This window comes from Elephas maximus, chromosome 5 (genome assembly GCF_024166365.1).
Source record: "Elephas maximus indicus isolate mEleMax1 chromosome 5, mEleMax1 primary haplotype, whole genome shotgun sequence".
Classification (NCBI taxonomy): Eukaryota; Metazoa; Chordata; class Mammalia; order Proboscidea; family Elephantidae; genus Elephas; species Elephas maximus.
Genome location: NC_064823.1, coordinates 41,433,579 through 41,450,631, shown reverse-complemented (window position 1 = coordinate 41,450,631; position 17,053 = coordinate 41,433,579). Strand labels below are relative to the sequence as shown.

General features: G+C 39.9%; 1 protein-coding gene across 1 annotated transcript; it reads right to left on the bottom strand.

Moving 5' to 3' along the window:
- Nucleotides 1-3,420: 3,420 nt before the first annotated feature.
- Nucleotides 3,421-16,466, bottom strand: PLA2G12A (phospholipase A2 group XIIA). The gene is made up of 4 exons (XM_049885549.1): nucleotides 16,019-16,466; nucleotides 10,692-10,768; nucleotides 9,529-9,694; nucleotides 3,421-7,492 (listed from the first exon to the last, which is right to left on the bottom strand). Exons 1-4 carry the CDS (start codon nucleotides 16,230-16,232, stop codon nucleotides 7,374-7,376), a joined length of 576 nt encoding a protein of 191 aa, XP_049741506.1. The 5' UTR covers nucleotides 16,233-16,466; the 3' UTR covers nucleotides 3,421-7,373.
- Nucleotides 16,467-17,053: the final 587 nt, after the last annotated feature.

Below are 17,053 nucleotides of genomic sequence, written 5' to 3'. Positions count from 1 at the left end.
TGTAAAAGACTTGTAATAATTTACTTTAAATAAGTGTTCTTTGTTTTCATGGGGTATTTGCAGCAAAGCAGCTCCTGGATTTTCAAGTCTGGCTTTCATAAAAACCAACCAGTTGCCGTGGGATCCATTCCAATTCATGGCGGCCCCATGTGTGTGTCAGAATAGAAATGTGCTCCAAAGGATTTTCAGTGGCTCATTTTTCGGAAGTAAACCATCGGGCCTTTCAGTCCCAAGCGCCTGTAAATGGCTTCAAACCTCTAATCCGTTAGCAGCCCAGCGATGTAGTTTTTCTTGAGGCAGCGCATGTTGTCACCTGTCAAAAGACCTCAAACTGTGTTGCAATCAGGACTGGAATTTCTCTTAGCTCCTTCTTGAGTGGTTGCTTATTTTGTAACACACTTCAATGCACAACTATTTAAGGTTGGGTGAGAAAGTGGTCTCTTCTTGAACTCTTCTGGATTGTTTCCTTCAAAAAATAACCAACTTCAGACTGGGAAAAATAATGTGTTAAGGCACCATTTCTAATACATTAAAATAAGTATAAGGGATACATAAGTAAATAAATAGCAAAGTAAATATAAGGGATCTGTCTCCTATAAATATTAATATATAGTATTATTTGGGAGAGGAGAAATAAAATCTAACTTGGTAACTTTTCCTACGTGTACTTGTGATGCAAAAGTCCTTTGGTGCCTGGTCATTAAATAGAATATGAAATCAAAGGATTTGAGTATGATGAAATGAACAGTAAATGGCATGGGGAATATGAAATCAAAGGATTTCATATTCCCCATGCCATTTACTGTTCATTTCATCATACTCATATTTCAGAAACCATTATGTATCTGAGTAATTTTTTCTGCAGTTAAGACATGGTGTATCAGTATCTCCCTCCTAAGGTGGTTGTGACATGAGTTAAATGGGTGTAAAACACTCAGAACAGTGGTAAGAGCTCAGTAAATATTGGTTCTTATTTTTATTACCATCATCTTAGGCTCACTGAAAGCAGGACCAGGCCTTATTTTGGTTTCCTCATTACCTAACCCAGTTGCTTAGCATGCAGGAGGTGCTCAATAAATATTTATTCATTGAATGAGATTCAGGGTTTCAGCTTTTGCACTCTGGACTTTAGCCAGTTTGAATAACCACCAGGGAACTTCCTGTCCTTTTGCCTACTTTTCAGGGTCTCCTCTGTTTGACTGCTGAAAATACTCCCTCTGAGTTGACTGATCTGCTTTTCTCAAAGCAGCAGATAGAAAGGAATTTGTCATTTTTTTTCCCCTTAAATATCCTGATATCTCAGAATATTTTATTACTGTTATTACTTTTATAGCCTATGTGGTTATGTATTTTAAATTTTTCTTTTGTTCTCCTTAAAAGATATAAATGCAAAGCATATTCCTGCATTTTCAGAATTATAAATGTGTAACTGTAGCCTTTTAAAGCAATAGCTATTCACAGTAAAATGGTTAAGTGCCTGAGCTTGAGAAGCAGGTTGCCTGGGTTCTAATCCTGGCTCCACCACTTTATTAGCTGTAAGCCACTTTTTTTTTTTTTTAAGCCACTGGACTAGTAGTGCAGTTTAACCTCGCACAGCTTCAAATTCTTCTCCATTAAATGGGTACCAAAGCTACTCCAGTTTCTGAGACAGTAAATGCTAAGCTCCGTGAACAACAGCCAACTCACAGTAAGCTTTCAATACATGTTATCTTTAGCTACTGAATGTTAACCTCGACCAGTTCTCAAACTGTGGTCTCTAAACCAGCAGTATCAGTAACATCTGGGAACTTGTTAGAGATGCAAATATTTTTGGGCCCATCCCAGACTACTGATGTCAATTTCTTAGTTTTTGACAAACATTTCAGGATTACAGAAGATGTTAACATTAGGGGAAACTGGGTGAGGGATAGGCAGGAGCTCTGTATTATCTTTGCAACTTTTCCATAAATATACAATTATTCCAAGGTGAAACTTAAAAAAAAAAAATCTGAACATATAAAAAGCTGCTTCTATTAATTTTTGTATATCATCTATGACCATGAATTAAATATTTTATAAAGACATTCTGAGTTTGTCTTCTTCAGAAAGCCAACCACAGAGCTAAAAAAAAAAATGCACATATTTATTGTAAGTTTAAAGTTACCTGGCCAAGCATTTCAATATTAAATACTGATGAAAATTAAACATTGGAAATGGCATGCAAAACTGTACCCATAACAAGTTTGAAATAAAGTGTGACTTAAGGGTACCAAACATTCAAATTGGAGCAAGTTAAGAACCTGACCCTTTAAATCCAGAACATATTTTTCCTTCTCCCAGTTCTTCCTATAACAACTTCCCAAATAACCACCTTTCTTTGTGCTGTCCTTCTCTGACTTTGCAAGCAGTTTATCTTAATAACGTTGGCCGTACTTTATCAAAAAGATAAATGACTTGGGATCCTGGGCTAAGGAAAGTCAAACAACCAGCAGTAAGCAAAGGACAGTACAGAAACAAAGCTGAGCATTCTAAGGGGCTGAAAAGTTTTCAACATTCAGACATTTTCAGAGTAAGCCAAGGTTTTCTGGTTTTGCTCTTATACATCTTAATAATTATTAAGAGATTTACTATAAAGCGTTGTTCTTCGTATGTTGCCCTTTTGTATCCATCCCTTTTTTCTTTTTTAATAATTTTTATTGAGCTTTAAGTGAACGTTTACAGATCAAGTCAGTCTGTCACATATAAGCTTATATACACCTTACTCCATACTCCCACTTACTCTCCCCCTAATGAGTCAGCCCTTCCAGTCTCTCCTTTCATGACAATTTTGCCAGTTTCTAACCCTCTCTACCCTCCTATCTCCCCTCCAGACAGGAGATGCCAACACAGTCTCAAGTGTCCGCCTGATACAAGTAGCTCACTCTTCATTATCATCTCTCTCCTACCCATTGTCCAGTCCCTTCCATGTCTGATGAGTTGTCTTTGGCAATGGTTCCTGTCCTGGGCCAACAGGTTTGGGGACCATGACCGCCGGGATTCCTCTAGTCTCAGTCAGACTATTAAGTCTGGTCTTTTTAAGAGAATTTGGGGTCTGCATCCCACTGATCTCCTGCTCCCTCAGGGGCTCTCTGTTGTGCTCCCTGTCAGGGCAGTCATCGGTTGTGGCTGGGCACTATCTAGTTCTTCTGGTCTCAGGATGATGTAAGTCTCTGGTTCATGTGGCCCCTTCTGTCTCTTGGGCTCATAGTTATTGTGTGACCTTGGTGTTCTTCATTTGTATCCATCCCTTTTGACTCCACAGTTAAAAATTACATCGAGAACAGTTTTTATTAAACTACTAGTAAAAGGTTACAGTCTTGTAAAAGTATCCCAGAATCCACTATAAAGATCAAGTGCTAGGCTATGCTACCCTATCTTCTGTAAAAATAGGATAACAAATGTAACAACAAATGCACAAATAGAAGACGAAATAAATGGGACTCATAAAAATTAAAAACTTATGGTCATCAAAAGACTATATTCCAAGAGTAAACAGATAATCTAAAAATCAAAACCAAACCTGTTGTCAAGTCGATTTTGACTCATAGCGACCCTACGGGACAGAGGAGAACTGTCCCACAGGGTTTCTAAGGAGCGGCTGGTGGATTCGAACAGCCGACCTTTTGGTTAGCAGCCATAGCTCTTAATCACTGTGCCACTGGGGCTCCAAAATTAGACAAACTGGACTGGGAAAAAAAACCTTTGGAAATGACTTATCTGATATGGGTCTAATCTCTAAAATCTGTGGAAAACTTTGACAACTCAACAAAAAGACAAACAATCAAAATGGGCAAAGGACATGAACAGAAACGTCACCGAAGTGGATACCCAAGCAGGTAACATATGAAAAGATATTTATGAACATTAGCCATTAGAGAGATGTAAATCAAAACTACAATGAGATACTATCTTATCCCAGCTAAAACAGCACAAAAAACAGGTAACGAATGTTGGCGAGGATGTAGGGAGATTGGGGCCCTTATCCATTGCTGATGGGGCTGTAAAATGGTACAACTATTATGAAAAACAGTACGGCGCTCTCTCAAAAACTAGAAATAGAGCTACCCTATGATCCAGCAATTCCACTCCTAGGTATATACCCTAAAAAAAAACAAACTATTGCCATCAAGTCAATTTTAACTTGTCAGTTCTACTCCGTCCTATAGCAACCCCACAGGGTTTCCAAGGAGTGGCTAGTGGATTTGAACTACCGACCTTTTGGCTAGCAACCTGAGCTCTTAACCACTATGCCACCCCTAGAGACCAAAAAAATAAGGACACAGACAGACATACACATGTTCACTGCTGCTTTATTTACAACAGCAAATAAATGGAAACAACCGAAGTGCCTATCAATGGATGAATGGACAAGCAAATTGTGGTACATTTATACAATGCAATACTACACAACCATAAAGAAAAATGATGAGTCCTGAAATATAACATGGGTGGGCCTGGAGGGCATAATGTTAAGTGAAATAAGCCAAGCATATAAGGACAAATATTAGGTATGATCTTTCTATTATAAGAAGATAATAGATATATAGAGACTAATGTTCATTGCTGGTTAGCAGGGAGAAGGGAGAGCAAAGTACACCTTAGACCGTAGAGACTAATTCTTTTTGGTAATGGGAAAAGTGGCACCAAGTGTGGATGTAGTGAGGACAGCACAACCAAAGTAAAAATGAATGAACACACATGGATGGGTATAGGCATATTGGTATACAGGCAGGTACAGGTATATACATCGGTGAGAACAGACAGATAGAAGTATCTATAAACCAACCAAAACCAAACCCAATGCCATCAAGTCAATTTCAACTCAAAGTGACTCTACAGGACAGGGTAAAACTGTTACATAGGGTTTCCAACACTGCAATTAAAAAAAATTTTTTTTAATTGTACTTTAAATGAAAGTTTATAGAGCAAACTAGTTTCTCATTAAATAATACACATACTGTTTTGTGACACTGGTTGCCAACCCCACGATATGTCAACATTCTCCCCTTCTTGACACTGGGCTCCCTATTACCAGCTTTCCTGTCCCCTTCTGCCTTCTCATCCTTGCCTATTTAGTCTCGTTTTGTTATATGGGCCTGTCTAATCTTTGGCTGTAAGGGTGCATCTCAGAAGTGACTTCATTACTGAGTATCTGGGTGCCATATTCTTGGGGTTTCTCCAGTCTCTATCAGACTAGTAAGTCTGGTCTTTTTTTTGTGTGTGTGTGAGTTAGAATTTTGTTCTCCATTTTTCTCCAGTTCTGCTCAAGGCTGCAGTCTTTACGGAAGCAGACTGCCACATCTTTCTCCCACGGAGTGGCTGGTGAGTTCGAACTGCTGGCTTTTCAGATAGCAGCTGAGTACTTAACCACTGCACCACCAGGGCTCCTCATAGAAGTACCTATAGGTATATGTAAATACAGATAGTAGCTGCAGGCACATATACTCATTGAAGACACAGACATGGACACTCCTCAGACATAACCAAACACCTTCCAAGAGTGGTTTTCTGGGTTTGAAAACTCAGGACCATAGCCTCATGGGACAACTCAGTCAACTGGCACAACATAGTTCACAAATCTCATGATCTGCATCCTAGTGAAGTAAGTAGCATCTTGGGTCTTAAAAGCTTGTGAGCGGCCATGTAAGACACTACTGGTCTCTACTTGCCAGGAACAAAACAGGAAGAAGGTAACCAAAAGCTCAGAGAAGGAACAAGTCTACAGGAGCCAAGACTTCATTGACCCTGAGACCAGAAGAACTAGATGGTGCCCAGCTACCACCAGTGACCATTCTGACCAGGGTCATAATAGATGGTCCTGGACAGAATGGGGGAAAGATGTGGAGCAGAACTCAAAAACTCTTAAAAAAAAAAAAACAACACCAGACAAACTGGAACAGTGAAGAACAGAGGACTCCCTGAGACTACTGCCCTGAGACACTCTCTAAACACAGAACTGAACCTAGCTCCTGCGTGAAAACAGCAGAGTGGCTCACAAAATAAATGATATTACCTGTAAGATCAGTGCTCTACTTAAAAACCATCTGTTTAAGACCAAAAGGTCAACAATTACTCAAAAGCAAAGATGAGAAGATGGGGGGCAGGGAAACTATAGAGTACAAGAAATGGAACAAACAGAACACAAAGAGAATGTTGACACATTGTAATAAATATAACTAATGTCACTGAACAATTCATGCAGAAATTGTCAAATGGGAACCCAACTTGCTGTGTAAACTTTCACCAAAAAACAATTAAAATATTACTAAAAAAAAAAAGAGAGAGAACAAGTGCTAGGGATAAAACGCCAAAGCATAACAGCATATAGTGTTCTGATGTGTGTTATGTTCAACAACTTTTCATTTGTTTCATTAAATTCTTATTTTTTCCCATGTAGGCAAAGGATATAGTAAAATATGACATTTGTCATATGAGTGGTTCATAAAATAGGAGTGGCTGTGCTTCTGAAGGAAACCGTGATGTAGTGGTTAAGTGCTACAGCTGCTAACCAAAGGGTCGGCAGTTCAAATCTGCCAGGCGCTCCAAGGAAACTCTATGGAGCAGTTCTACTCTGTCCTATAGGGTTGCTATGAGTCGGAATTGGGTTTGGTTTTTTTTTGGTGCTTCTGAATCTTGTTCATGTCACCTTCTGTGCATAATATGAAATACCTACATGCTCTGGTTTTGTTCCCTAAGAGGTTACCAGCTGATGGTTCCAATCATAAAAGAGAAACAGACATGGGACTCTTGCCCATATAAATAGTCCTGCCATTAACAGGTGCATCACTTATTCATATACTAAATGGGTTATAAAGAAACAGCATATTATGTGCAACTAAAATAGAGAAAAAATAAAGTCAGATCCTTCCAGGTATAAATATATACATATTTAAATTTCAGAGTAAACAAACATACTTCTAAGTGAGGACTTCCCCCTATTTCCAATTAAGATAATGTTGAAAGCATCTTATGATCAACTTTTAATTTTGACCTTTTTTTTCTTTTTGTAAATACAGTTGCAAAAACTGAGCTGCAGATGCTTTCTTTTAAACAATTTTCCCCTTAACAGACACCTTTCTCTGGGATGGGTCGAGACAATTTGGCACACTGAGGCAGCAACTCTCAGGAAGACACCTGAGAGGGAAGGCATGCCATTCCTCCTATGCCCCCCCACCACATCCCCTTTTTCAATTTTTTTTAGATTGAGCTTATAATGTCAAAATGTAAAGTCTTGTAAGGTCTGAAAATAATTAATCTACAAAATAAGGCAGCTTTATAACGTAAAAACGTTAGTTCTTTGTCAAAGGTTACATTCTTCCATCTTCATCTGCTGTTTCCAGCTGTCAGCATCTTCTTTAAAGATCCGTTTTTTCTTCATAGCGACACCAGCATGCAGCTCTTTGGCTGTCCAGGTATGGTTTACAGCCTAAATGGATAACGCTGTCAAACAAGAGCTCCACTGTTGTTTCACATGCTGCAAAGTGACGAAACGCCGTTACTATTGGGCAACAACCATGCATTCTCTCTTTACATGTATTACACGCTGCAGCACATCCTTAGTGGGCGCTCCGATGTGTGCTAGATGAAGTCATCCCAAACCCTTCAAGCCGGTAGCACATCTGTACACAGACTTACAAGTTTTAGTCTCTTTACCATGTATCTTACTTTTTGTTTGCATTCAATTGCTCCACCTAATTTTTTGTACTAGACAAATGATAGCCTCTCTCAATAGCACTTACCAGCTAATCAGTGTTAACTTTCCTTTTACATGAAAAATATAATCACTAGTAGAGATGCTATGAGTTGGAATCAACTTGACGGCAATGGGTTTGGCTTGGTTTTGGTTTAGTAGAGATACCAGATAACACTATTAAATCCGCATTTCAAGAAAAGATGTTTAAGGTGCAGAAGAACTGAAGTTCAAAAAAGGAAACTTCAAAACATTTAATCATGGTCAATGTCTTCTCTAAGAACCGATCACATCATTTAAAACGCTTCATGCAATCCAGACTCCTTCTCTGACCAATATTCAAATGTGGCTGGTGTGAGGAGGGGTGTAAGAATCAAAGGTGTTTTTCTCCTGGTAGTTTATTTTACTGTAATAAAAACAGGTAATGCATTTACTTTTTTTTATTCTAAGAAACCTGTAACACCCAAGTGGGATTATCTTAACATGTTTCACTTACAGAAATGTAACTTGTCTAAATACCTCCAACTTCAACATGTTATGGAAGAAGCTTCATTGATTTCATTAAAAAATCGTTAACATTTTCAAAGTTCTCCACAAGAGTGTGCCATTAAGGAACACAACCAACTCCAGAAGTGTAGAGGCTAGAACTATTAAATATGAGGAAACAGAAAATACATCCATCTACACTTCAGCTGTAGAACTAGTTTACCTTGGCCAAAAACATGCAAGGGGATACAGAGGATGTAAGTTCAAGCTTCACCTGGAAAAGAGATGTCCTTCCTGACAGTTATTACTCAGGATTTCAGAATCAGATCTATAACATGAGACTATGAAGAATACTGTCATAGACAGAACATGGGTTTTAGAGTCAGACAGTCCTAGTTTGAAGGCTCAGTGTGTAAGTTGGGGCATTTTATTTCTTTACCTCAATTTTCTTCCTTGAACAATGGGGATGCCACCACCTACTTCATTGGGTTGTTATGAGCATCAAATGGGAGCATACATAAAGTATCTAGCACAGTACCTTATGGAAAGTGCTTAAAAACATTAGTTTCCTTTCCTGCCTCTTCCCATTGCCCTCTGTCTTCTGATTTCAGGGTATTATATATTCTTTGGCTTGACAGGAAAGAAATGCTGTAACTGCTGATACTTGAAGAGTGACATATTATTTCCACAAATTCTTTTTCATTTCACCCTTATGACATGTCTGTGAGGTGGGTATTATCATTCTCCCCATTTTATAAATAAGGACACCAAGCTCACAGAGGTTAAGAATTCTATCCAACGATAAACAAAAAAAATCCAAACCCATTGCCACTAAGTCGATTCCAACTCCTAGCAACCCTACAGGACAGAGTAGAATTGCCCCGCAGGGTTTCCAAGGAGCAGCTGGTGGATTTGAACTGCTGACCTTTTTGTTAGCAGCCAGACACTTAACCACTGAGCTACCAGGGCTCCTATCCAAAGATATACAGAGACAAAGTTGAGATTCAAATCTTCTAGAATCTCCTATTCCAAATCAGTGTAATTTATTCTACTCTTAGGTTCACTGGATTCAGGGTTTCAAACTTTAGGCTCTGAATAAGTAAAGAGATATCAAAGGGCACTAGTTGGATGAATTCTCCTCTCTGCCTCACATATCCTCCCTGCAAGGTCTTCTAACACTTTCTGCTTCTGCAACTACAAACCACTTTAGGTTACAGAAAATTGAAGGGGCTGTGTAACCATAGATAAAATATAGACAATAATTTCTACTGATAAATCCTATACTAAGACATAAAGCATTCAACAACACTTTAAACACTTGTACTCATCCTTACCCTGAACATGCTGAGCTAGTCCTAGTGTTTTCTGCACATCTCGGCAGATCTTGGACAGGCAGTACTGGAACGCCTCGTCACAGTCATTCTTGCTTTTGCCGCAGGTCTCGTAGCACCTGTCGTGTTGGTTGCAGCACTTCGTCAGGGATGGGATGCCAATGTTCAGCTGAAAGAGGTGTTTGGGTGGATTTTTGTCAATGAAACTCAAAATTTCTCTGCTGAAACAGTGCACTCAAAAAGATTTAGAAAGAGATGATAAGGACTGCTTTCTAGATAATTTCCAAAATCCATTTCTGTCTTCAAATATTCTCCATGTCATGAATCTTCCCATTACTCTCATTCAGACTTACCATGTCACTCCTTTTTCAGCCATGACTCGCTGCCCCCTGTTTTGCAAAGTTAAAATATTCACAGCTATCTGCCGGTAACAAACACAACTTCCAATTGTCCAAAACACAGTTTTAAAAACAAAAAGGTAAGGTTAATGCCATTAAAAGATTTCTCTAGGGGTTAGACAAGTATGCCTTTGGATATTTCAAAGTGTTTTGTCTTATGTTCTAACATCCCCAAAATAAAACATATTTTATGTGAAATGTCACTGATAGCTTTTGAGCTTTTACAACTCCAATCACTTTGTTTTAATATTTAAGTGTTGATTATTCCCCAAAGATACCATTACTTCAAATCCACAGCTTATCTTCAATTGTTTTAAATAACTTCATGCATAAAGCCCTGTGGCTAGGAATTATTCTCATAAACACTTTCTCTGTAACGCTTGTCTCAGATCCAGCCTGAGGTACAACACACAGCTATCCCACTTGGCCTAGTTTTAACTTAGAAAATACTATGTTTTATCTATACCTTTTTTCCCTAAGAAGTACTATTTCCGTACTCTAAACTTTTAAGCCATGTTTGTGACTTAGAAAATATAATTTAAATGGTGTTAACATCCATAAGATTAAAACATAAACATTTCTCCACTTAGCTTTATTAGAAATTATTAAACATATAGTTACCTTTAGCCATAAAAGAATGTAATAAGCCTGATCACTATTACAAGCAAAATTATTTATGAACCTGAGAATATACTGATAGTTTTGCATTTTCAAAGTATTACACAGCCTCCTGGTCATAAAACTTATCAAATAAAAAATAATATTTACATGAACACCAAACAGCGGAGAGCCACATCCATTCGGTGGGGAGGGTTTATAACCATGACGTGGGTAAGGCTTAGATCCTATAAAACAAAAACAAGATCCTTAATTTTTGAATACAATAGAAATAAAATGCATACTCAAAACAGTTCCACAATGTGCTGTATTAGCCTTGGAAATATTCAATATTTACTTGAATGGTGACTGAAGTGAGTATGTGTCTTTATTCTAATAAGCATTAGGAATATTAATTTTGTCTACCTAATTTTTAAAATTTTTTCCTGTGATAAGCAATGTAGAATATATACAAATGTGTACCTATATTTTAAGCGCTCAGCTGCTAACCGAAAAGTCAGTGGTTAGAACCCACCGACCACTCCATGGGAGAAAGCTGTGGCAGTCAGCTTCTGTAAAGATTTACAGCCTTGGAAACCCTATGGGGTAGTTCTACTGTCGTATAGTGTTGCTATAAGTTGTAGTTGACTCCACGGCAATAAGTTTATATCCATATTATAACATGCACATAAATGGCAGTTCCTAAAATGCAATTTTTATTTGAAAGCTGGCGCCATATAAGACATACAAAAGCTTTTGTCGGACTTCTGGAGATATGAGAGGTTACAAGCTAGGTTGGGTCCATGTGTATGAAGGGTAAATCCACTGTTTTCTTGCATTCTAACACTTTTTTTTTTTCCAGTTAAAACCTATAGAGAAGGTCTGTATTCCCAATCTTCAGCACATTCACCACTGCACACAAACCTCAATAACCATTAACTAACAGGTTTACTATACTAGAGCCTAGAGCTAAGGAAGACAAGGCCATTCGATGATCATTTAATCACCTTAATACCATTACAAGACATTACAGAACCACACATTCCGCCCCCCACTCCAACTAGCCATTTCACAAATACACTCCTTTGTCAGCTAAAAGAAAGGTCAGCAGTAGAGATGGCTTGGTAGACCCTGATACTGTCTATACTATTATTCCCTAATAGCCCAGAGAATAAATTTCACCCCTATGGTGCGGTAACCAGGAGAAAGGTGACATCACCACAAAAACCTTAAGTGTGGGACAGTATTTCAGAAATACCTCGCCTTATCTAATATAGAAATCACTTCAACATCCCAGTCAACTACTCTGAGTAATTCCTGAGATCTGGAGTCTCCGACGCAAACAGCATATTTTACCATCAAACAGCACTAATTGTCCTTCTGCCTTCTAACAAATTCTGTCTGTAATCAATCTTCTGCCTACAGATTAAAAATGAAATATCCCCAGTTATTTCAAACATACCATATGGCACAGTTTCACAGCCATTAGCCCAACCCTTTGGGCAGACTACTCAATTAGCTGTAACTTCGTCTACATGAAGTTAAATTTATTCAGCCTACATTTCTCATGGGACTATTATGAGAAAGTATACATTTTATCTACAGTTCCTCTTTGTCCTTCCAAACTAGAAACCTCTTCACAGAAAGGGAGTAAGGCTAGATTAGCATTATATTCATGCAGAACCCATTCTGGCTCCTGAAGCTTCATCACAAAGCTCTCTTTTATCAAGGATTATAACAGTCTATGTTTTGAATTGTTTAGGAACTCGTCTAGAGGCAGACATTTAAGCAATGGGTCTACATTATTAAAATATAATAATAAAAATGCCAGGGGCTGTCCAAAAGTCTGGAACACAGGGAAAATACTGGAATTTTTTCTTCAGGATAGCAATTGAACTCATTGCATTAAATTTAGAAGTATGTCACCTAAAAAAGTGTCCGGAGGTTGGAAATGAAAACAATTGAGTATATTATTATCTGAAAGTGTAAATAACACATTATTTATCTTGCGTGTCCAACTTTTTGGATGTCCTGTACCTCCCCTCTCCCATCTGCCAGTCTCCAGATTTCTGGAATCTGTCCTTTTTCCACAAGGATCAAAAATTATCACCCTGAGACAACTGATATAGGCCTAGGGTGGTAAAAGCACGTGGGTTTTTAATTTCCTCTTCCCAAGAGTCTTTTCACACTAGGAAGATGTTTCACTCAATGTTGCACAGCAGTCCTTCTATTTTCCTTCCCTTTGTGCTTTATCTAAATCCACAGGTTTTTCTTGGATTTCCAGTCTAAAAAACACTCCTTGCCAAAAACTGAAATGGGGAAGACCATGGTAAGAACAAATTCCGGGTTGGTAGGAAAAACAATAGCATATTTGCATGCTTTTGGGAATGATTTAGCGGAGAATAAAAACACTGATGAAGGAGACAAGGAAAAGAATTACTGGAGTCATATCCTGTGGTAAGAGTGATGTGTTCCACTGCCTAAATAGAGAGGGTGGCCCGGAGTGGAGACAGCATGTCCCTATTAGTAGGAAAGGTAGAGGATGCGGACATAGACGCTGGTTCAAGTTCTCTTCTGATTCCTTCGGTTTCCTCGGTGAAATAGCAATCAAGGTCATCAGCTGAGAGAGAAGATGAGAATGGGGATGTTGGACTTGTAACATTTAGGCATAAATTTAAGAAGCAGTGAAAATTTTCTGAACACCTTTCAGCACCTTACAGCATACAAGATATAGCTCATTCTCAACCTTCATTAACATAAAACTAGAAATTATTTTGAGAGTTACAGGCAGCAGATGGCATCACATTTTTACATGATATAGGTTCTTGTTAAATTCATCTACATATACAATCTGGTTTTAACATTAAGTCATTGAATTCCCTGGCATTTAAGCTGCCAGATTAACTTAACTAGACCCAGACCCTGGCTCTCCAATTTGTCTGTCAGCCTATCAGTCTGTTGTACTGTGGTAGCTTGCATGTTGCTGTGATGCTAGAAGCTGTGTCACCAGTATTTCAAATACCAGCAGGATCACCCATGGTGGAGAAGTTTCAGTGGAGCTTCTACATTACAAGGAAAGGCCTGGTGATCTACTTCTGAAAAACAGTGAAAACCTTATGGATAGCAGTGGAACACTGATAGTACTTTCGGAAGATGAGCCCCTCAGGGAGGAAGGCACTCAAAATATGATTGGGGAAGAGCTGCCTCCTTAAAGCAGAGCTGACTTTAATGATGTGGATGGAGTAAAGCTTTTGGGACCTTCATTTGCTGATGTGGCACAACTCAAAATGAGAAGAAACAGCTGCAAGCATCCATTAGTAACTGGAACATGGAATGTAGAAACTATGAATCTAGGAAAATTGGAAGGTGTCAAAAATGAAATAGCATAAAAATCAATATCCTTGGCATTAGTGAGTTGAAATGGACTGGTATTAGCCATTTTGAATTGGACAGTCATATGGTCTACTAAGCTGGGAATGATAAATTGATGAGGAACGGCATTGTATTCATTGCCAAAAAAACATTTCAAGACCCATCCTGAAGTACAACACTGTCAGTGATAGGATACTGTCCATACACCTACAAGGACGACCAGTTAATACAACTATTATTCAAATGTATATGCCAACCACTAATGTCAAAGATGAAGAAACTGAAGATTTCTACCAACTTCTGCAGTCTGAAATTGATCAAACATGCAATCAAGATGCACTGATAATTACTGGTAATTGGAACCTGAAAGTTGGAAACAAAGAAGGATCAGAACTTGGAAAATGTGGCCTTGGTGATATGAACAACGTGGGAGATCGCATGATAAAATTTTGCAATACCAACAGCCTATTCATTAGAAATACCTTTTTTCAACAACATAAACAGCGACTACACACATGAACCTTGCCAGATGGAACACACAGGAATCAAATCAACTATATCTGTGGAAAGAGACGATGGAAAAGCTCAATATCATCAGTCAGAACAAGGCCAGAGACCCACTGCGGAACAGACCATCAATTGCTTATATGCAGCTTCATCAAATGCTCATATCCCACCTGAATTTAGAGACCATCTCAAAGATAGAGCTGATGCATTGAACACTAATAACCGAAGACCAGACATCGTACATGAAGAAAGCAAAAGGTCATTAAAAAGACAGGAAAGAAAAAAGCAAAATGGATGTCAGAAGAGGCTCTGAAAGTTGGTTGCTCTTGAACATATCGAATAGATAAAGCGAAAGGAAGAAATGATGAAGTAAAAAAGCTGAACAGAAGATTTCAAAGGGCAGCTCCAGAAGACAAAGTAAAGTATTATAATGAAATGTGCAAAGACCTGGAGCTAGAAAACCAAATGGGAAGAACATGCTCAGCATTTCTTGAGCTGAAAGAACTGAAGAAAAAATTTAAGTCTCGAGTCACAATATTGAAGGATTTTATGGGCAAAATATTGAACAACAGTTTGTTGGTTTGGATGTTTGTTTGCTAAAGTAGAAGGTCAGAGAAAAACAGGAAGGCCCTCAATGAGATGGATTGACACAGTGACTGCAATGATGGGCTCAAACATAGCAATGATTGTGAGGATGGCAGAGGACCGAGCAGTGTTTCTTTCTGTTGTACATAGGGTTGTTATGAGTCAGGACAAACTTGACGGCACCTGACAACAGCAACAACAGACTCTGGCTAATCTTATTGAAAACATAATCTTCCAAATGCTACCTTACCATTTTGAATTTCCAAAGAGAAGCCTACGTACTTGATCTGAGCTATTAAAATATTTAAACATTCAAGAAATTAAGTGCTTCAAAAAAATGATCTCTTCCCGAAACACTCATTACCTACCCTATCACCAAACAAGTTCTCAGATTTAAACAGGACTAATGTTTAAAAAGTATGAAAAGAGTAAATGAAAACTATTAACCAACAAAAAGGAAGGGTCCTTGATACCAAAGGAAAGAAAACTGTCAAATCTAACAAACTATTTTCTAGAAGATAACTATCTCAACAAATGAGTACACTAAAAGTCTGTATAAAGGTCTCAATTTATATTCGGTAGCTTTGCAGAAAAAACAAAGCCAATTTTCTCGAGAAAGTTAAAATGGCCAGACTTTAAAATCTAGGTTTGCTTTTTGTATGTTCAGTTGACTAATTTACAGACACTAAAACGGAGAGCTACAATCACAGCTAGTCCCATTCCAGGACGGTAATTCGAACGTCACCAAGTTCTTAGGCAACTTCATGCAATTGCAAAAAAATAAATAAATAGTGAATGGCGAGCACACTATTCATGCAATTGCAAAAAAATAAATAAATAGTGAATGGCGAGCGACTTTCCGCATTCTAACAACGGTGTGAACTTGTCACCAAACTGCTCAATCACGAGAACGGGAAGATTCTACCAGTGGTTAAGTTTTTCCACCGCCAAAGGGCAGCGTCAAGGTCTGCCTCGCATCTGTCGCTCTCACGTTTCCACGACCTCAGTCGCCCAGGGCCCCGGGTTCCTCTCACCGTCATTGCACTTATATTGGCAAAGCCCGTCCTCGCCTCCCAGGAGGTCCAAGGCGGCGTTCAGGTAGGTGTCTATCCTGTGAACGCCATTCCGGATGGTCTTAAGCGTGGCCCTCCAGTCTGTGGTCTGGGCCTGAGCCTGGCACCTGACGGCGGCGGCTAGGACGAGGATCAGGAGGGCGAGCGCGGATCGCGGCCGCACGAGCGGAGCCATTCACTCAGCGCCGGGCCTCGCCAGGCCCCACGGAGACCCCTGGGCGCCCTAGGCAGCGACGCGGGCTGGGGGCTAGGCGGCCGCCGCCGGCTCCATGTCCGCGCCTCCTTCCTGCCTGGCTGGGCCGCCACCGCCGCCTTCACACTGCCCCGGCGAGAAGGCGGTGCCGTCGCGGAGCCGCGCGCTCGAGCACGCCCGCTCACCTGGGCCGGCGGCCGGCCAAGCGCGCCTGCGCAGGAGCGTGGCGCGTCAGGGTCGCGCCGAGGAGCCACAGGGCGGGCTGGCGAGGCGTCCTCCATAGTCACGTGGTCGTCGCGGCGCGCAGCCTTTAGCCCTGGCGTTGGAATTACCCCGGGAGCTTTAAAAAAAAATACGCATGTCCGGGCCTCATCCCCAGGGAATCTGATTAAGTTGGTCCAGGGTGGCAGTGGACATCATTATTTTTAAAAAGCTTTATGGGTGGTTGTACCTTGCAGCCAAGGCGGAGAACTTTTGTTACCTGTCCCGTCAAGGTTCTGCCCCGCTAGCCCAAGGGGCAAGACCACGGGTGTGGAACGACCTGAGACTTGAGCTCCAGTAGCCCCTTGCAGAGAGCTCTGCGAGGGGTCCCAGCTGCGTTATGCTGTAGATCTGGTCTTTCTTTGCTGAGCACGGCTTCAACTCTCGGTCCTACGACCTGTTAGGGCCTCAGAGGGGAGAGCTGGGCCCGGTAGATGTCAACCCAACGCTATGGTGGGATGCCTGACTTTGGTTACATTGAGCTAAATACTTGGACTTTCTGGAAGAAGAAAATGGTTTCAGAGTAAAAAACACAAGTTTTC